At 42.9% G+C, this 21,839-nt stretch overlaps 1 protein-coding gene across 1 annotated transcript in view; it reads left to right on the forward strand.

Moving 5' to 3' along the window:
• The first annotated feature begins 238 nt into the window (after positions 1-238).
• hsd11b2 (hydroxysteroid (11-beta) dehydrogenase 2) overlaps positions 239-21,839 on the forward strand; it is a 74,211-nt gene continuing 52,610 nt past the window's right edge. Inside the window, exon 1 of the mRNA XM_070896913.1 lies at positions 239-509. Coding sequence (XP_070753014.1) covers positions 239-509 — 271 coding nt within the window. The remainder of the gene's footprint in view (positions 510-21,839) is intronic.

Here is a 21,839-nt window from a genome sequence, read left to right on the forward strand (position 1 = left end):
GCTGATCAACGCCTCCAGCTCTTGGCTGATGATTTCAAATCGTGTTGTCTCTAATAGTGAACTTCATGCTAGACTTCCGAGTTTAAAAAAAACATTTTCTTTAACTATTTAAACTAGTGCATATTTCCATAGTCCCTCCCCCTTTTGGGGCTACGCGCTCCTTTCGAACAGTATATAAATCCCGTCTTTGAATCAAGTCGACTCTTGGACCAGCTGCAAGTGTGCTCTGCCAGAACCAATGGAGGAATACTCCAGTTCCTTTTTAGCTTATATGTGTGTTATCATTGTGTTGGGTACTGTTGCTTTTCTGAGATTGGTCATGTCTGAAATACAATTGACTCATCGCCTAGTCATTTATGTGATTCTCCTTATCGCTCTGGAGAGGATCTGTTGCATGTATCTGGCAGGCTTGTCAGGAGTTCTGATTTTCACTGCTGCATGCTTACTTGCCTTTCAGTCACTTTCCTCTCCTAAGTTATCTGTGCAGGGAAAAGCTGTGTTCATTACAGGTAAGAGACACCTCGAACTGTTACTGAAAACAAAATAAATGCAAATGTATTTGGATTTTCTTTTATTTAAGTGGATTTAAAATACTGTCAAATATATTTTCAAAAATAATCTTAAGTAGAAATGATATATTCTGTAAATGAGAGCATCTCAGTTCAAATTATGAATGGAGATTTTTGAAGTCTCAGTATGTTTCACTAGATCAGAGCCAAGCATCTGGTGCTCTGAAATGATGAAACATGTGTGTTGCATTGTGTACAATCTTTTGTCTATGCCTTAGTCCCACAGTGGCAAAAAAAAATAGTGCTCCCTCAGGCTCGGCACTTCCTTCTGATTGCTGCTATTATTTGATAAACTTCAGTGAGCAGGAATATTTTGTGAGCACTCACAATATGCTGGAACTCTGGCAGAGCAATTCTTGACAAGGCACTGCTTCATGCTGTGTTTAAACCTATCTCAAATTACCTGTGTCTTTTAAAACAAATAATTCATTGAAGTATTTTTAAAGTGTTCATTTTCTGTTTGCTTAAAAAAAGTAGATCTAATATCTCCCAGAAATCATTTTGCAAATTTGATCAGAACTGAACCAAATAAAGCTGGTCTGGTGCCGATCTGCAGCGGAGACATTGCGGTTGCTATTTCTAAGAAACCTTAATGAACATTCTTTTTGCATCCTGTACCTTTTTGAAATTTGAGAATTTCACAAGTTGCAATCAAAGGGCTGAGGAGTTTCCCTTGATCAGTGGGGAACAAAACTCTTAAAACATACTCATCCATTCACCCAGATACAGACCTGAATCTCTCCCTCTCGCCACTTCCCTCTTCCATTCATTCCCATCAATGCAAGCAGGAAAAACTGGCACTGCTTTAATAGAGGAACAGGCATCAGACACTCCCCTACTGCAATTCTTGGTGTTTACTTTTGATAAGTTTGTTTCAAACCATTAAATATTGTTGTAGCTCCAGCTATTGGTTATTCACAAATCCACGCCATCCACTCACTGAGGGCAGGGCTTGATAAATGCCACTTTCTGCATATAAAAGGGGCATTTGGCCCCTCTGTATTTTTGTTTGTTATTTTAAATGAGCAAGCCAAAATGGACCCATAATCAGAGTTTGGCAAATTTTGTGTATTCCTAGTTTATAAGCTCTGTTTTGTCACACAATCATTTGGGAGGAGTGAAGTAGGACATTCAGTCCTGTGTGCCTGATCACCATTCAATTAGATTATGGCTAATCTGTATCTTAAGGATCTGTCCAGCTCTGTTTTGATATTTTTATTACATCCAGCCTTAACAGTTTTTTGGGGGTGAGAGTTCCAGATGCCCACTGCCCTTTGTGTGAAGAAGTGCTTTCTGACATCACCCTCTAACTTTAAAATTATGCCCCCCTCGTTTTGGGCTTTCCCACCACAGGAAATACTTCTCTTTATCTGCTCTATCAAACCCTTTAATTATCTTAAACACCTCAATTAGATCACCCCTTAATCTTCTATACTCAAAAGAATACAAGCCTTGTCAATGCAACCTGCCCTTGTAATTTAACCCTTTTTGGCCCCGGTATAATTCTGCTGAATCTGTGCTGCACTAATCTAGCCTTCCTGGGGCACGGTGCCCAGAACTGAACGCAGGGCACAAAATGTGCTCTAACCAGAGCTTTATACAACTATAGCAAAACTTCCACTACATGGGGTGGGTGGGTGGAGGAGGGAACATTCCCTCTGCCATACCATTTTGTTTTTTGTCCCCTATTCTTCTGCTCCAAATTTCAGGATTGCCATTGCTGTTCTCCAGCCTCCTCCCCTCCCTCCTCCTCCTCCCTCCTCCTCGTCCCCCCTCCCACCCACCAATTCCATAAGCAGTTGTGCCCATTCACCCTCCCAAACTAATAAGTCATCATCTTCTGTTAGTAAGTTGATTGAATAATAAACCATTCCTTGATTCAAGCTGAATATAGAAAGTTCGGAGAGGAAGTGAAAAAGGAAATAAGAGAGGCAAAGAAAGTGTATGAGAATAGACTGGCAGCTAACCTAAAAGGGAATGCAAAAGTCTTCTATAAGCATATAACTAGTAAATGAGTAGTAAGAGAAGTGGTGGTGCTGATTAGTGGCCAAAAAGGAGACCTATGCATTGAGGCAAAGGGCACACCTGAGATACTAAATGAGTACTTTGCATCTGTCTTTACCAAGGAAGAAGATGCTGCCAAAGTCATAGTGGAGATACTGGATGGGCTAAAAATTGTTAGAAGAGATACTAGAAAGGCTGGCTGTACTTAAATTAGAAAAGTCACCAGGACCGGATGAGATGCATCTTAGGATGCAAAGGGAAGTAAAAGTTGAAATTGCAGAGATACTGGCCACAATCTTCCAATCCTCCTTGGATACGGGGGTGGTGCCAGAAAACTAGAGAATTGCAAATGTTACAATCTTATTCAAAAAAGCTGTAAGGATAAACCCAGCAACTACATGCCAGTCAGTTTAACCTCGGTGGTGGACAAGCTTTTAGAAATGATGATCCGGGATAGTCACCTGGACAAGTGTGGATTAATTAAGGAAAGCCAGCATGGATTTGTTAAAGGAAAATCATGTTTAACTAACTAACTCAATCAAGTTAGTTAATGAGGTAACGGAGAGGGTTGATGAGGGCAATATGGTTGATGTGGTGTACATTGACTTTCAGAAGGCGCTTGATGAAGTGCCACATAATAGGCTTGCCAGCAAAGTTAAAGCCCATGAAATAAAAGGGACAGTGGCAGCATGGATACGAAATTGGCTAAGTGACAGGAAACCGTAGTTTTTCGGACTGGGGGAAGGTATACAGTGGTGTTCCCCAGGGGTCGGTACTAGGACCACTGCTTTTCTTAATACATGGTGCAGAAATTGCGGTCGGATGCCTCCGAACTGAAAATAAAATCTATGAACTTACCTGGTGGTCCGGGAGGTTCGGAGATTTGCAATCCTGGGCCTCTATGCATAGGCCTGCGTAGAGGCCCACGTATTCCAGGGAAGTAGGCATTTCGCAAGTGTCCATCCCTGGGATCACGAGGGCCACACAACGAATCAAAGTATGGGTATTCCCATTCATACTTGTGGTGAGTTCTGTATATATGGAATCATCATATGTATGAATGGGAATATCCCAGATGATACACAAACACTTAAAACATTTTTTTAAATGAATCAAAATGGAAGTTAATTAATTAAAACAAATTTGTTTTTTTTAAAAAGGTCTAAAAAAATAAACTTACCTTATTTCACCAATTTTTAAATGTTTAAATTATTGGGGAAAAATATTTTTCCGTCCTTTAAAAGTCTTGCGCTGATTAAAAACAGGTCTTGTGCCTGCTTTTATCAGGTGTAAGAATTTCACGGCACTCGCTGGGCAGAAATTGGGCAAAAAGCCCAATTCCACCAGCGAATGCCCATTTCTGTCAAATTTGTACAATCTGTCGAGGATTCTTGACAGATCGCAAGTTCCAGGTTTGGGTGCATACGCAGTGCATGCCTAGACTCAGAACTTGCGGGGCCCCTACGGGTGCGGGTGCACCTCGTATGCACCCATAGGGGCCGCAAATTCAGCCCCTATGTTAATATCTTAAACTTGGGTGTGCAGGGCGCAGCTTCAACATTTGCAGGTGAGACAAAACTTGGAAGTATAGCGAACAGTGAGGATAATGATAGAGACTTCAAGAGGACATAGACAGGCGGACACGTGGCAGATGAAATTTAATGCAAAAAAGTGCGAAGTGATAGATTTTGGTAGGCAAAACGAGGAGAGGCAATATAAACTAAAGGGTACAATTCTAAAGGGGGTGCAGGAACAGAGAACTGGGGATCTATGTTCACAAATTGTTGAAAGTGGCAAGGCAGGTTAAAAAAGCATATAGGATCCTGGGCTTTATATAGAGGCATAAAGTACAAAAGCAAGGAAGTTATGATGAACCTTTTAGAAAACACTAGTTCGGCCTCAAAATTGTGTCTAATTTTGGGCATTGCACTTTAGGAAGGATGTGAAGACCTTAGAGAGGGTGCAGAAAAGATTTACAAGAATGGTTCCAGCAATGAGGGACTTCAGTTACATGGATAGACTGGAGAAGCTGGGGTTGTTCTCCTTAGAGCAGTGACGGTTGAGAGGAGATTTGATAGAGGTGCTCAAAATCATGATGTATCTAGACAGAGAGAAGCTGTTCCCATTGGCAGAAGGGTCAAGAACCAGAGGACTCCGATTTAAGGTGATTGGTAGAAGGTTCAAAGGCGACATGTGGAAAATTATTTTTTGTGCAGCGAGTGGTCATGATCTGGAATGCACTGCCTGAAAGGGTGGTGGAGGCAAATTTAATTGTGGCTTTCAAAAGGGAATCGGATAAGTACCTGAAGGGGTGGGGGGGGGGGAAGAAATACATTCAGGTGGTCATTAATATAACTGAGAATCACCTTAGCAACAGTTAAAAGTGCCACTGAGGAAAGGGCCAGATTCCGACAGATATTCTGTTGCTGCTGTGGGAACATCAGCATCTTGCACCAGATGTGTTTTTTGTAATGTGAGCTGGGCAGTATAACTTGCCAAGAAGGCGGCGATGAATTTTAAAGTGGTCCTAAAGTGACTGTTGCAGACTCCTCCTCTCCATACGTTCACAGCTTTCTTTGTTCAGTTCACTTTTTGAAATTTTTTTCTCTGCTGTTTTTTACTTAAGCCATCTTTCTCTTCCATTTGATGTTTTCGGGGGAAGATTTCTTGTTGCTATGTGTCAAGAACCTTGTAACCACAGCTGGAAGATTTATTCTTGTTATCTCTAACCAAATCATAAACATGCTCTAAAAGAATAAATTTGCTGTTCTGATAGAAATTGTAAGCCGTGGAAATCTTGTCATAGTTTCTGAGGTTGCTCACATTTATTGATCAGAAGAAGGCTCCCCCTTAACTTGTGTTGTTTCCACTTTGAGTTCATTTGCTCTTAGTATTGCTTTCCCTACTTTTTCAGTTCTTGTTCATCACTGCCTTTTTTCCTTTATGATCTTTCTCCTAATTTCATTATTACTTTATTTTCCTCTGAGTCGAATTGCTTTCCTGAGTTGGACTAGATCTCGCGTGTCCCTGCTTTGTCTATTACCTTTTTTTTTTCAGTCACATTCCCTTTTATGCAGCTCCCTTTCTCTCTGCACATCCCCCTCCCTTGTGAACACTGCTAACGTTAACAGGGAAGTATGTTGGTAGGTGGATGGGAGAGGGGCACCAGTAGCAGATGGCAGTGGACCTGAGTGACCCAATGTTGCTGGAGTTACTGTAAAGGTTAAAAACCTTGCACCAATTCACCCTTCCATCTAAGCATACCACAATAATTAGGAATACACTGAACAAAATATAGCAAAATCCGAGGAAATGGGATGCATGGGAATTATGCTTGGGGAAACAACAACTTGCATTTATATAGCGCCCTTAATGTAATAAAATGTCCCAAGCTGTGTTATCAGGCAAAAATTGACAGTGAGTCAAAGAAGGAGATATTGAACTGGTGACTAAAAGCTTAGTCAAAGAGGTGGGTTTTAAGGATGGTCTTGATGATGGAGAAGTTGAGGGAGGGATCTTCAAAGCTTGGAGCCTAGGCAGCTGAAGGCATGGCTGCCAATGGGGGGGGGGGGGGGAATAAAGGAATTGGGAGATGCAAAAGAAGCCAGAGTTGGAGGAATGTAGAGATCTCGGTGAGTTGTTGTAGAACTGGAAGATGTTTCAGAGATAGTGAAGAGCTAGGCCATGGAGGAATTTGAACACGAGGAATAGAATTTTAAAATTGAGGCGTTGATGGACTGGGAGCCAATGTAGGTCAGTGAGCACAGGGGTGATGCGCGAGTGGAACTTGTTGGGATGAGGCAGCAGAGCTTTGGATGAGCTCAAGTTTATGGTGAGCGGAAGGTGGGTGGCTGGCCAGGAAAATATTTGAATAGTCTAATCTTGAGGTAACAAAAATGCATGGATGAGGGTTGAGGTGGGTCAGAGACAGACGATGTTATGGGGTCGGAAGTTCTGCTCAAGGTCAAATCGGATACTAACTCAGAAATCAACACTTTGGATTGCCATGAATGGTGATGGGTAGATTGAGCTCCTGGCCCACCCATATTGGCTATTGATACATAGAAACATAGAAACATAGAAAATAGGTGCAAGAGCAGGCCATTCGAGCCTGCACCACCATTCAATAAGATCATGGCCGATCATTCACCTCAGTACACCTTTCTTGCTTTCTCTCCATACCCCTTGATCCCTTTAGCCATAAGGACCATATCTAACTCCCTCTTGAATATATCCAATGAACTGGCATCAACAACTTTTTGCGGTAGAGAATTCCACAGGTTAACCACTCTGAGTGAAGAAGTTTCTCCTCATCTCAGTCCTAAATAGCTTACCCCTTATCCTTAGACTGTGTCCTCTGTCCTCCTGTTCTGGACTTCCTCAGCATCGGGAACATTCTTCCTGCATCTAATCTGTCCAGTCCCATCAGAATTTTATGTTTCTATGAGATCCCCTCTCATCCATCTAAACTCCAGTGAATACAGTTTTTGTGTCTCCAGCTTGGAGAAACCTACTGATAATGGCTTGTAGTCCTGTGTTGCTATTAGTGGTCTAAATTTGGCTCCATAATGCAAGCAAAGCAAATTCAATGCATTAGGGCTCTCCATATTATATGAAGCTGCTTTCAATAGAAGTGGTTTGAGAGCAGACAGCTAACATAATATTGCATAATTATTAGCTGAAGGCACAAGCATAGTGTGAGCACTGGGAAGATCTGTCACCAAGTGTCACTTGGCTTTACTTTATGTCGAACGTAGAGTTTTGAAAGAGGTGACTATAGAGATAGTGGATGCATTGGTTGTCATCTTCCAAAATTCCATAGATTCTTAAACGATTTCTGCAGATTGGAAGGTAGCTAAAGTAACTCCTCTATTTAAGAAAGGAGGGAAGGAAAGAGAAAATGGGGAACTACAGACCAGTTAGCCTGACATCAGTAGTAGGGAAAGTGCTAGAATCTATTATTAAGGATGTGGTAACAGGGCACTTAAAAAAATAATAGAATTGGGCAGAATCAACATGAATTTATGAAAGGGAAATCATGTTTGAGAAATCGGTTAAAGTTTTTTCAGGTTGTAACTAGTAGAATAGATAAGGGGGAACCAGTGGATGTGGTGTATTTGGATTTTCAGAAGACATTCAATAAGGTGCCACACAGTTATTAAACAAAATTAGGGTTCAAGGAAATGGGGGTAATATACTAGCATGGATTGAGGATTAGTGAACAGAGTAGGAATAAACTGGTCATTTTCAGGTGGCAGGCTGTAACTAGTGGGGTGCTGCAGGATCGGTGCTTGGGGCCCCAGCTATTCACAATCTATATCACTAATTTGGATGAGGGGACTAAATGTAATATATCCAAGTTTTATGATAATACAAAGCTAGGTGAGAAGGATGCAAGGAGGCTTCAAGGTGATATAGACAGGCTAAGTGAATGGGCAAGGACATGGCAAATTGAATATAATCTGGAGAAATGTGAAGTTATTCACTTTGGTAGGAAAAATAGAAAAACAGTGTAATTTTTTAAATGGTGAGAGATTGGGAAATGTTGGTGTTCAGAGGACCTGTGTGTCCTTGTACACGAATCACTGAAAGTTAACGTGCAGGTACAGCAGGCAATTAAGAAAACAAATTATATGTTGGCCTTTATTACATGAGGATTTGAGTATAAGAGTAAATACATCTTATTGCAAATATATATAGGGCCCTGGTGAGACAACACCTGGGGCTAGACTTTTCACTTCATATTGCCCAAAACAGACCTCTATCGCCCATTTTGACCAAAAAGTGGAAACTAGGCCAGAAACCTCGCCGGAAAATTAAGCCCCCAAGTTTCAGCTCACTTTGCCGAAATGACCGTTGAGGCAATCGCCCGCACATCGCCCATCCCAACTTTCGGCACTTCACCAGGCTGATCGCTGGATAATAGTTGCTTTTCCTGGGCCTTCCTCATCGAAATGGGCACTACGGACGCCATTTTGAATTTCGGAGGAAGGGAGGTGGCAGCAAAAAAACTGCAGCTGAGATTAGTTATTTTAAGGCTATTTTACAGATAGATCGACTCAGATTTATACTTATATTTCATTGTACAATTGTAGCTTAGCACATTAGGCATTTTTTAACTGAAAAGTGCATTTATAACAAGTGGAAAAAAATTATTGCTAGTGATGGGGCCTATGCTTTGTGCCATTACTCGTAACTGCTCACATGCTGGTTTCTGAAAGGATCAATCGAATAGGTGGCAGAGTAATGTGTAGGAAGAGACAGAGGAGGCAAGCATACAGCCAACAAAGGTACTTGGAAAAGCAATCTTCCCTCAACTTGTCTGAAAACACATGTCTTAGGAGGCTGCACTTCCGGAAGGAGGTCATTGATGAGATTTGCGTGCTCGTCAATGGGGATTTGCAGCCTTCCAGCACAATCCGAATCGCACTGTCCATTGAGGTAAAGGTTACTGCAGCACTAGCCTTCTACACATTGGGATCCTTTCAGGCTTCAGCTGATGACATCTGTCGTATCTCTCAGCATGCCACACACTGCTGCATTCGGCAGGTGACTGAAGCCCTTTACACTCTCAGAATGAACTTTATAAGTTTCCCTTTGACCAGGGAGGCACAGACCGGGAGGGCTTTGGGTTTGGGTTTCTCCAGAATAGCAAACTTCCCCAAAGTGCAGGGAGCAATAGACTGTACATACATCGCCCTGAAAGCGCCTTTACAGAATGCAGAGGTATTTCATAACAAAGGGATTCCACTCCCTAACTGTGCAGTTTGTTATTGACAACAGCCAACTCATTCTGATAGTTAATGCTACATTTCCTGGCAGCATCCATGATGCGCACATCCTACATGAGAGTGCTATCCCTGACTGGTTTGTCAATCAACCAGAAGGTCACGGTTGGATGCTGGGAGATAAGGGATATGGCCTTTCCAGCTGGCTGATAACTGCATTTTGTAATCCCGTCTCTGAAGCAGAGAAACGTTACAATGGAAGCCACATTGCGACACGGAACATCGTCGAGGACAATTGGAGTCCTAAAGCAGCACTTCAGATGCCTGGACCACTCTGGTGGCAGCTTACACTATCACCCTGACCAAGTCGCTAAATTTATTGTGGTGTGTTGCATGCTACATAACCTAGCTATAAGGAGAGGACAACAAATGCCTGATTGGGGGGTCCAGTCTGCGAGGAGGAGGAGGAGGCTGGTGAGGACCAGCCTGGTGATGTAGTCATGGTCCTACCAGCAGCCCCCCCCCGCCCCCCCAGAAGAACAGTACCCCGTGGGAGTTATGCGGCCGCAAAGCTGTCGCGTCAGCAGCTGATGATAAAGGAACGCTTTGCATCAACTTACATTGGGGATTGTCACATTTACATTTAGATTAACAATTACGTTTATACAAAAGTTGTATTTGCGTTGAATTACGTTTTAGCCTTACCTGCACTGGCCTGGCCTTTGTAGTGCAGCATTTGCATTCATGCTTAACTTAAGTAATGTTATTACAAGAGAATAAAGATGTTAAATTATTCAAAATGCCTAAGTCAACTAACCTTCTCAGAGAATGCACAACAATTGTTAAAATCATTAACAAAATTTATTGCAAACAGAATTCTCTTCAAACACACCCTCCTCCCCAACCACCCACCGCACCACCACCCCCCAACTATGAATGAACATTGTATGTTAAATTGTTTAAAATGAACAACTCTCAGGCACACGTACGTGCCTTTCACATCACTGGCCTATCACAGAGTGGAAAATTGCTTTAAAAAAAGTGACTGATATTCCAGCGATCAGTAAGGCTGAGACGTTGTACATCGCCCATTTTTTGGGCAATGGCAAGCAAAGTGGAAAGTCTAGCCCCTGGAGTTTTATGTACAGTTTTTTTCTCCTTGCCTAAGGAAGGATATACTTGCCAATGAGGGAGTGCAATGAAGGTTCATTAGACTTTTCCTAGGATGGGGGAATTTTCTTATGAGGAGAGATTGAGTAGACTAGGCCTATATTCTCCAGAGTTTAGATGTGATCTCATTGCAACATACAAAATTCTTACAGGGCTTGACAGGGTAGATGCAGGGAGGATGTTGCCTCTGGCTAAGGAGTCTAGAATCAGGGGTCAGTCATTTAGGACTGAGGAGGAGAAACTTCTTCACAGAGTACAGCCGTAGTATGTTGCATTTTACTTGTGATATTAACAACCTTTACAAAAACATTGGTTTCTGTGTTTCCTTTTGGGTGAGTGTTCCATAGTGGGCAAGATTCTCTTTCAAAATGATGAAGCTAATGTAACCTGGAAGAAAGAACCTCTGACTCTTGAAAGAATGTAAATAATGGTTGGAAATTGGGCAACAGGAAAATTCTTCTTTCAAACCCAAAGCTTGGAATTCTGATACAACTATTGGTATTTTGTACTGGGACCTTTAAGAGTGACTCTGTCGCCACTTTCCGAACTGTTGGATTGTTCATGCAACAAAAAAAAATTGCACACGTGGAACTTACCAGTGAAAGAGTTAAAACTTTAAATAGGAAATTTCTTTGATCATCCAGGCTTTCTGTAAATGATCCGTTGCACTCCATTCCTTGTTATTCCACAGCACAATGAGAACCAGCGATAGAATATGGTCCTGGTCATAGCGCTGTGTTTGGTTGTAATGATGTTATTAGAGGTCTGCCAGGTTTTATTATGTGTTTAAAAATGCCTGAGGTATTGCAGTAGCTATCAAAGCAGCAGTGTTTTCTGTGACGTTCAAAGTTATGCCATTGATGTGTCATCAATGTTTATTTGATCCCCGACAGTCAGTGTTAAAACAAGTATTTTCCAATTTTCTTTCCTCCTCACCTGAAGGTGCTGATGGATGGGTATCATACCTCACCTATGTGCCATTCTTTATGCTGGCAGTCTAGCTCCATTGACCACACTCTTACCCGTGGGCCAGAGGTTTGTGGCATGAACCCACAAGTCTGGCGCTCCAGTACAGGAAGTGCTGCTTTGCTGGTGAAGTGCCGTCCAGTAGATACTCTTGTGGTTTGGGTGGACATTCAGTTTTCAAAAGCACTATTCTAAATGGAGCAGGCACTTTCGCTCAGGGTCACCGCCTACATTCCTCCCTTCATCAATGCCATTTAAAAGTAGGTTAGTCGTCAATTCGGCGTTGTTAATGCTGATGCAGAACGACTGTCCTGGCTTTTTACATACGTCACTGCACTTCAGAAATAAAGAAGCAATTCATCATTGTGTGAAACACTTGACATTTTAACATGAAATTATATAAGATCAAATATTTTTAACCTAGACAATGAGTGAGCTGAAAATCTTCCATTCTTCTAGCGCACTCCTGCTAGAAGTATGGCCGAAAGGTCTGAAATGTTGGGTTTCAACCTTCTCTACTGGTTCCTGTGGGGCCTTGTCTGTCTCAAACAATGTCACCTGCATTAGAAGAGTCATATCCAATGAACTCCTCGGCTAGGAGTTTCTTGGGAATCTGTTGGCAAACTGGTACACCCAGCGAGGAGAGGGTGTATTAGTCTGCCAGCCAGCAGAACTACTAACCCAAATCTTTGGACTGTACCCCCAAAGATTGTGAAAATTTCCACCCTCCTTTTATAAAGGGCAGGCAGTCTCTGCTGTATGTTGCAGCTTTCTTCAAATGGTGGTCACCCAAGATGTGCCTCTAGTGTGTCAGCCAGTGGCTTGTAAGATGCTGTGTTCTTGCTGTGGTAAGCATAATCCTTCTAATCTCTAGTTGGTAGCATCCTTGCCTGAGTTAGAAGGTTGTGGGTTCAAGTCCCACTCCAGAGACGTGAGCACAAAAATCCAGGCTGACACTCCAGTGCAGTACTGAGTGTTTTAAAACAACCTTCTGTTGTTCACTTGAGTAATAATGAATTCAGTCTTATGGTTATAATCACGTTGTTTTTTTATGTTTAAGTTCAAAAAAATAATCTCAAAGCAGAGTGCAGATTTGAACATAGACATGCGCTCATCCTGGTTTGTTTCTCTCTGCTCCTTAAGAAAAAAGAGCTTTTTTTAAAAAACATTATTTCTCATCAAACTGGAACTGGCATTGCCTTGTATGGCAGTCTCTGGCTACAGTATTATACAGAGACACAAGTCTATATTTTCACCAACATATATCAAAACCTTGCACATAAAATGCTGTGTCCTTACTGTGGTAAGCATGAACCTTCCAATCTCTAAATATTCTTATGAACATTTCCAAGGTCTACTTTGATTGCGAACATTAGCTGTTGCTAGGTGTGTCTCTGTGTCTTGACTGTTGGTAGGCTGTCTCCCTCATGTACTAACACTGAGGGAGTGCTACACTGTCAGAGGTGCTGTCTTTCGGATGAGACGTTAAACCAAGGCCCTGTCTGCTTGCCCAGGTGGACGTAGAGGATCCCATGGCACTATTTTGAAGAGCAGCGGAGCTTTTCCTGGTGTCCGGACCAATATTTATCCCATTAATTAATTAATCAAAAGCAGATTATCTGGACTTTATCACATTGCTGTTTGTGGGAGCTTGCTGAGCGCAAATTAAGTGCTGCGGTTCCTACAGTACAGCAGTGACTACACTTCCAAAAAGTACTTAATTGATTGTAAAGCACTTTAGGATGTTGGGTGGTCATGACAGTTTTTCTCTCTCTACTCTGTCCAGACCCCACATAATTTTGAATGAATATCCATGTTCATTCTCCAGCAGGGGTCGCTGAATAGCAATTGGGAGCAAGAATCATGCCTGACTTTAGTTTATCTTTGGCCTCTGTTTTTTAATCCAAGGATGCTGAAGCCAGTCGTAGTTTTTGTCACTCCCTGACCGAGATTAGCAAATCTAGTGTAGACAAGGTGCTTCTGCTCAGCATCATGCCACATATCACCATTTGAGCAATTAGGGCAGCTTTCAACTATTATTTGAACATTATCGCACATCCTGGTTATGAACTGGTGATTCCTGCAACAATGTTATTTCAACAGATAATTTTTGTAAAAATTAAAACCTGTCTTTTCAAGGGTGGGAGGTTACGGCTCTCCGAAGTGATGATAACATTGACTTCGGCGTGGTTTAAAAACAAATGAGTTTCTTACAAAGGAAGTTAAGATCAGATTTAATTTCAAGATGGTAAAATTTTATAAACCACTTGCTTCAATACATAGCATTGAAATTTAATTTTCAAAAATTGTAGGGTGTGGGGGGGAGGAGGAGGAGGAGGAGACGAAGGTTGGCCCAAGCTTGAGGGAGTGGTCCTCAAGAAGGTGTTCGCGGGAGTTTAATTCCGGCAAGTGAACCAAAATATCGGGCCAGTTGTCTTCCTGAAACCGAGCAACAGATCAGCTTCTACATAGAGTAAGAATAAGTGAGAACAGGTTTGACGAGTCAACTTTGCAATAACAAGTGAGACGTGCATTCTGAGACATACTTTACGCAAGATCGTGGAATTTCTGAGACAGGGCTATAGCTACTCCTTCAAGCCGTGTGACACTTTTAGTAAAAGCATTCTTCTTTCAGTGTTGAGACATTTGAATCCAGCCCAGTCTAATGCAGCGATGATGGTCCCTCTTGACAGCTGTCTAGGCCCTTCAGTGAAATGAGGTTGTGCAACTTCAATCTGGTTCCAAGTGGGCAGCAGTCCACAGCACAAAGCTGCCCATAACTTTACACTCATTGAGCGAAACTGCCAATTTACTGTCAAAGAGGCCACAAAGATGGCTAGAGCAAGAAATGGAAATCTTGTTCTTGTGCAGCAGGGCTGTGTTGTTCAGGCACTTTCTTTGGATGGTGTAGGTGGAACTTGCCTGTACTTTCATTGTTGGGTGTCGAAAGCAGCAATGCTCCATTCCCCAGCACTGCCATCCCATAGCTCGATAGGAACTAAATTCACAGAAATTATTTCATGAAAAAGAAAACTAGGGATTGTAACTGGGATCCACAGCAGACAAGATAAATAGAGTTGGATTCTCCAACACTCTTGGTCATCTGCCTTCCACAGGCAGCAATTGATCCAGAACACCACAAGCAGTGTGTCTTCTGCTTGGGGGTCAGCTGTTGGTCAGTGCTAGCACGCTCTCCTCTGATTCAGAAGATGGTGGGTTAAAGACTCATTCCAGAGACTTGAGCACAAAATCCAGGCTGACACCTCAGTGCTGTACCGAGGAAGTGCTGCACTTTGAGGTGCCGTCTTTCGGATGAGATGTTAAACCAAGATGTCTACCCCCTCCGGTGGAAGTAAGCGATTCCATGGCACTATTTCGAAGAAGAGCAGTGGAGTTCTCCTTGATATCCTGGCCATTAATTTATTTTATTCATTTATTTCTTCCCTTCTTTGTTCAGGTAGATGTGGGTGTGATGGGTGAAAGTGTCTTTGGGCTAGACTTTCCACAAGGTGGTCATCACCCAAAAAAATGGGCCTTGTTCCAGCAATGTAGGATGTCTCGGCCTTGGTGATCGCCGGAACATGTCCCGTTTTATTTTTTTGGCGATTTTTTTTTTTCCACTTGGCCTTAGGCTGGCGATGTGGATTTGATGATGTCACGTTCGCCCACCGAACGGAAGGAAAAAGCTTCCCTAGCAACAGGCTTCTGCGCATGTGAGGTTTTTTCCAGCCAACTGGCTTTCCCGCATTTTGGGAGGTCGGGTCATCGAGAGAGAGATCAAGATCAGTGAGGTGCAGTCCAGGTGGGCAGACTTGACTTGGGGGTCTGCATGGGAAACCTCCACCGCGTGCATACTGAAATATGGCGAGAGATTGCAAATGTGTCTCGTCTGCCTCCCATGAGGCTAGGAGGGCAGACCAGTGCAGAAAAAGATGGAATAGCTTGGTCGCCGCAGCAAGAGTAAGTTGCATTTTATATTTTACTGATGCATGCAAATTTTTATTAGAACAATGAATCTCCTGCATTGAATTTAACTTTGTCATTCATAAATGTATTACGTAAACCATGTTAAGATCTGGACAGTGCTCTGAACTATCAACATGTAACATTTTAAACTGTTGTGAACTCAAGATACTACCTAGTCAATTAGCTTATGCTATGTTCTTTTCTGATTTGTAGAAGAAGATATCTATCTACCATTTTTTTTCAAAAATATACTTTATTCATATAAAATTTTCACAATACACTGGAAAATAGCTCAGTACCTTGCGGTCAGCAATTCCATACAATTTGTTTGGATGCTGACGGCAGTTCCATACAATGCACTAGCGTGCATTTCATTTCAAGGTACAATTTAGTACAATCCGTAAATCACGTTACATGTAGTACTGTGCAAATGAGGGTATTACATGGAGCAGATGAGAAGAGATTTACATTAGATTCCAGGATACATTTCAATACCAATCACGTTACATGTAGCACTATGCAGATGAATACAGTACATGGACCGGATGGGGATACATTTACATTTCTTTACAAGTTACTAAACAGTGCAGAGACTTTCATTACACATGGCACAACACAGGCATTTTTCAGTACATGGTGCTCTATGTATACAAGCAGATTGACAAGTGCTATCAACCGTGCCGAGCAAAGGTGGATGGGGGCGGGGGGGGGCGGCTCTGCTCAGCTGCAGCCATTAACTGAGATTGAGGAGCATGCGGCCGCACTGGTTGGCCATGAGAGCCATTCGTCCACCACCCGTGGGCTGGTCAAACCCAGCCATGTGTCTCGTGAATAAAGCGTAATGTGTCAGACAGTATTAAAAACTCAAGTCCTGTAATTATTATGCAATATACTTTTAGTGTACTTGTCATGCATGTATGCAGCCCTTGCGTATAAGAAGCAGGGGATGCAGCCACTGCAGCTTTCTGGGGTAGGGAAAAGTATTGATATGTAACGACTCTTGGTAATGTTCACCACTATGTTCTAATAAGCTCTGTACAAATGTCGTCATATGTGTTATTAAGGTCAACCTGATATGCTGGTACACATCCAGCCAGCACCAGCTGTATCACCGACTCCCTCAGAGGAGGAAGAGGAACAGTTGCGACAGGAGGAACAGGAGCACTTTCATCACCTGCAGGAGGAGGACGACGACTAGCTGGAGCTCCTGCATGAGCCGTCCATTGTTGTGGAGGGGGATGAACCTGCGGTCATCTCCATTCAGAGGGAAGAGGCACCGGGACCAAGCGGTGTGCAGCCAGCGACACCACAGCACGTCATATTGCACACGCAATCGCCTACCTCAGAGACACAGAGGGAGTGCTTGATCTCCATGTGCAGGTTGCGAGCTTATCCAGGGGCTCCATGAGTTCTCCACGATGTTGAGGCAGTTCTCCACGAACTTCTCCAACTGGTCTGTTATGTCACCAGAGTTAGCATGGCAGGCCTTGGAGGGGATCAGAGAGCAGACCGCTGCAACCAATGCCCTTCGGCATGCGTTGCTGGCTGGACACGGCGCTGCACCCCAAGGTGTCGTGTTGGTTCAAAGTACAACCCCAAGCACACAAGCGAGTATGAAGGATACAGTTCCTCTTGACTGGGAAGATGAACAGCATGATTCGTCTTCCACTCCGACACTTCCACCACGGCAGGAAGTCTTGCTGTTGTCCGCTGCACACCAGCTTCGTCTCAGTCTACGGGGACCAAAACGGGTGGGTGGTGTTTAAACACGGGATGGGAAAGGACCTGGAGGGAAACGTGTCCGTAGGTAGGGAGGGTTTTTTATTTCAATATAAATGTTACATTTTTTTTAGTTCATTTGTTTGTTGTTGGTGGGGGGGGGGAGGAGGAGGAGAGAAAGAGAGGAGGAGGGAGGGTATTGATAAACTCAATAAAAATTTAATTATTTTAACAATTGTGCATTCTTTTAGTTGCGTTACGCATAACATTTTTACAATTGTTCTGCATTTGTTGTGCATTCTATTATTATAACAAAAGTTTACTTAAGTTAATCATTAATGCAAATGCCAGGCTAGTGCAGGCAAGGCAAAAACGTAACTCGACACACATGAAACTTTTGTTTAATCGTAACTGTAAATGTAAATGTGACTATTCCCAAATTAAGTTCATGAAAAGCATTCATAAATGAGCTGCTGATGCAAGAGTTTAGCAGCCGCATAACTCCCACTGGGTACTGGTGTTCGGGGGTGGGACCATGGCTAGATCGCCAGGCTGATTGGTCTCCCCTAGGTCCTCCCCAGCCTCCTCTTCTGCCCCTTCCCCCTCTTGCTCCTCGCCAGCTGGCTCTTCTGTCTCCCCTCCTTCTGGAGGTGGACCTGCAGCCCCATCTGGCATTAGTTGTCCTCTCCTTATAGCTAGGTTATGCAGCATGCAACACACCACAATAAACTCAGTGACCTAGTCAGGGTGGTACTGTAGGTTGCCACCAGAATGGTCCAGGCATCTGAAGCGCTGCTTTAGGACTCCAATTGTCTTTGCGACGTTGTTGCGTGTCGCTATGTGGCTTTCATTGTAACGTTTCTCTGCTTCAGTGATGGGATTGCGCAGTGGGATGATTAGCCAACTGGCAAGGCCATATCCCTTATCCCCCAGCATCCAACTGTGACCTTCTGGCTGATTGACAAACAGGTCAGGGATAGCACTCTCTTGTAGGATGTGCGCATCATGGATGCTGCCAGGAAATGTAGCATTTACTGTCATGATTATTTGCTTGTTGTCGACAACAAGCTGCACATTCAGGGAATGGAATCCCTTTCTGTTACGAAACACCTCCTCGTTCTTTAAAGGGGCTTTCAGGACAATGTGCGTGCAGCCTATTGCTCCCTGCACCTTTGGGAAGTCTGCTATTCTGGAGAAACCCAAAGCCCTCCCGGTCTGTGCCTCCCTGGTCATGGGGAAGCTTATAAAGTTTATCCTGCGAGCGTAAAGGGCTTCAGTCACCTGCCGAAGCAGCAGTGTGTGGCGTGCTGAGATATGACAGATGTCGCAGCTGAAGCCTGAAAGGATTCCGATGCGTAGAAGACTAGGGCTGCAGTAACCTTCACCTCAACAGACACTGCGGTTCTGATGGTGCTGGAAGGCTGCAGATCCCCCTTGATGAGCTGGCAAATCTCATCGATTACCTCCTTCCAGAAGCGCAGCCTCCTAAGACACGCGTTTTCAGACAAGTTGAAGTAAGATTACGTTTCTTTGTACCTTCGTTGGCTGTACGCTTGCCTCCTCTGTCTCTGTCTATGTATTACTCTGCCACCTCTTCGATTGATCCTTTCAGAAACCAGCTTGTGAGCAGTTACAAGTAATGGCGCAGAAAGCATGGGCCCCATCACTATCAATAATTATTTTCACTTGTTATAAATGCACTTTTCACTAAAAAATGTATTCTATTAAACTACTCTCTCTATAAAAGCCCCAGTCTAACACCGTATACCGATCTCCATCTAATACACTCTATTCTAGCCCCAGTCTAACACTAGACCCAGTCACTTTCAATAATTATTTTCACTTGGTATAAATCCACTTTTCACTAAAAAAAAAATGCTGAATCCACTAGGCTACTGTTAGTAAAATTAAATATAAGTAATAATCTGAGTAGATCTATCTATACAGAACCCTTAAACAACTCACAACTATCTAAGCACAATTTTGTTAGCTGTCTCCACCCTTCCTCTAATCTTCGAAATGGCGTCCGTAGTGCCCATTTCCTTCAGTAAAGCCGGGAAAAGCAACTATTACCCAGCGATGTTCTTGGTGAGCAATCAGCCTGGTGAAGTGCTGGCGAAGTGCTGAAAGTTGGGATGGGCGATCACCTCAGCGATCAGTTCGGCGAAGTGAGCCGAAACTTGGGGGCTTAATTTTCCGGCAATGTTTCTGGCCCAGTTTCCACTTTTTGGTCAAAATGGGCGATCGAGATCTGTTGGGCGATTATATGGGCAATGTGAAGTGGAAAGTCTAGCCCTTAGTTTTTGACACAGTTCTTCGGTTTTATAATTTGCAGACTGGCTTTTACATTTATTAAAGGAATCATCTAATGAAATCTGAACAATTATCCTTCGTTTTGTATGTGTTGGGAGAGTCAGTCATTGCGCATTGCTTTCAAATGATCCAAACTGATACGGGAGTACTAGACGTTGAATCCAGCCCTCTCTAATTACAGGACTGAGCCAAGTGTGGCAACAAGTCAGTTTTTTATCAGCTGAGGTTTATGGCCCAGAACACAGTACCTTTTTCGGCCCATGAAATAAAATAGGATAGATAAGTCCTTGCATGTCATTCGTCTCCTTGTAGCAGTGCCAGTCACAAAAATAATTTGAGCTTCATTGGAACATTTGTTTAAAATCTTCCTGCCATGGCTATCCTACATATAAAACATCATAGATTGGTGGGACCCTGGTTTAATACCATTCCCTCTTCCCCACCCCCCCACAAGCCCTGCTCAATTCCCAACTTCAGCTATTGGAAGAAGAATTGGTGGGGGTGAGGGGGGGGATTGTTCATCCCTGATCTGCCTTGATATCCCTCCTGATGGTCAATTCTGATTGTTACTGGTGGCTGGAAGCAGGATAGTTGCTCACTCTGTGCCTGTAGTTGGTGCACAGGCTTGGAGGGATTTCATTTGTATTCCCTGATCATTGTTTAGTGGTAAAACATGACTTGTCACCAAGATTAGAGAGAATTGCAGAACACGAGGTATAAAGATATAAGCATGCTGCACCCAACTGGATCCACAGTGTGCCCTTGTCAGACATTTGTTTTATATGTGTGTATATGGTGAAATTGATAGGAAATGTGATTTATTTTTAATGTTTATTTTGGTTTGCGCCCGCCCTTCTCCAAAGCAATTGCTACCAGAATCCTGCAGCAGAGTTTGACCCGTATAGTTTCTGTGGTGTTTTGCTTGGATTTGTTCTGAATTCAGTCATTGCCATCATATAAAAATAATTAGCGTATTTGATTTCAGTTTCTTCACCAGCTACACTTGCACTGGCTGCCAATAGTGTAGGAAATCAACGACTGATTCTTTGTCTCCATGTCTCCTTGGCAAACACTTTCTTTTGATAGAATACCAAGTGTAAAATCTATTCTGTATGAACTTTCAAACTAATAACGCTTTTATTTTCATTGAAATCCTACAGGAACTGGTGAAGATCACACACATGCTGGTATCAAATCCTTATATGCAGTCCAATAACTACAGGACATTAGAGGAGAGGGATGCATGTGGAATTTGACAAGGTTGCTGGTTTGCTTTGGATCATATCACCGTGTATATTGATGACAGACGTTGGGGATGCAGTTTGAGGTTTATAAATACAAGAGCCAGTGGTGCTGTTTGCAAACTGTTTAGAGACCAGGGTTTAATTTGCATTCTGTGTGGATGTACATATCAAATCCTTGTTCTTTACCCTGCTCCAACGTATCATACAAACATCACCCATAGTTGCTTTGGAAAATTTTAGGTTGGCACCATTTCTGGGGAGATACTCCAGAAATGGCTAACACTGGGAAACTGTTCTATGGGCCAATGATGTGATTTCCCAGGTAGCTTGGTTTCAGTGGGTTGAACAGATCAGGAAAGGCCCTCCGACTGGCCTGAAGTCACAGTGGCCACTGTTTACTACAGAGCTGCTTTTGGGCACAATTGGACCCTCCCTATTGCTGATATCATTAGGGTCCACAGTGTGTCCTTGTCAGACATATTTTTATATATAGTGAAATTGATAGAAAATGTGATTTGTTTGTAATATTCTGGTTTGTGCCTTTTTTTCTCCAAGAATATATGCCTGTAGTCTCACTATACTGGTCGAAACCTTTGTTAGAAAAAAAAAATTTTCTATTAAATGAGAGGGTGCTCCCCTGTAATTTCCTTCTCCTTTTAACCAGTTGATCAACTGAGGATGCAACATAGTGATGCATTTACCAGTCCAGGTAGAAATTGCAAACACAGTTGGAAAGGGAAATTACATTGCCTCAGAACAAATGCACCAAGGACAGATCACCGTGGCTTACAGCAGGGTGGGTAAGCTGCTGTTCCTCAAGTGGGGGGGTGGAGAAACTTCTTAAATTGATGAATGGAGTGCCTGCTTTAATACTCTTGTGTGCTTCCGGTGCTAGAAACTCATGCTTGAGATTATTTAAAGATTAACATTTACCCTTGTGTTCAGTTGAGGTAAAGTGTGGGGAAACAAAGATACTGGGGCAGGGGGTAAATTGAACATTACTGCCTGGGATGAAAATTGGACAAGATCTATGAAGGGCAGGAGACCCTCTCTGCTGCCCAGGCGATGTGAAGTTGAAATTGCTCTCTAGTGGAGTTCTAGTTGGATGCCAGGTGAGCAAAAAGCCAAAAAGAAAAGCTGCATACCATTTATATTTATTT

This window comes from Pristiophorus japonicus, chromosome 13 (genome assembly GCF_044704955.1).
Source record: "Pristiophorus japonicus isolate sPriJap1 chromosome 13, sPriJap1.hap1, whole genome shotgun sequence".
NCBI lineage: Eukaryota > Metazoa > Chordata > Chondrichthyes > Pristiophoridae > Pristiophorus > Pristiophorus japonicus.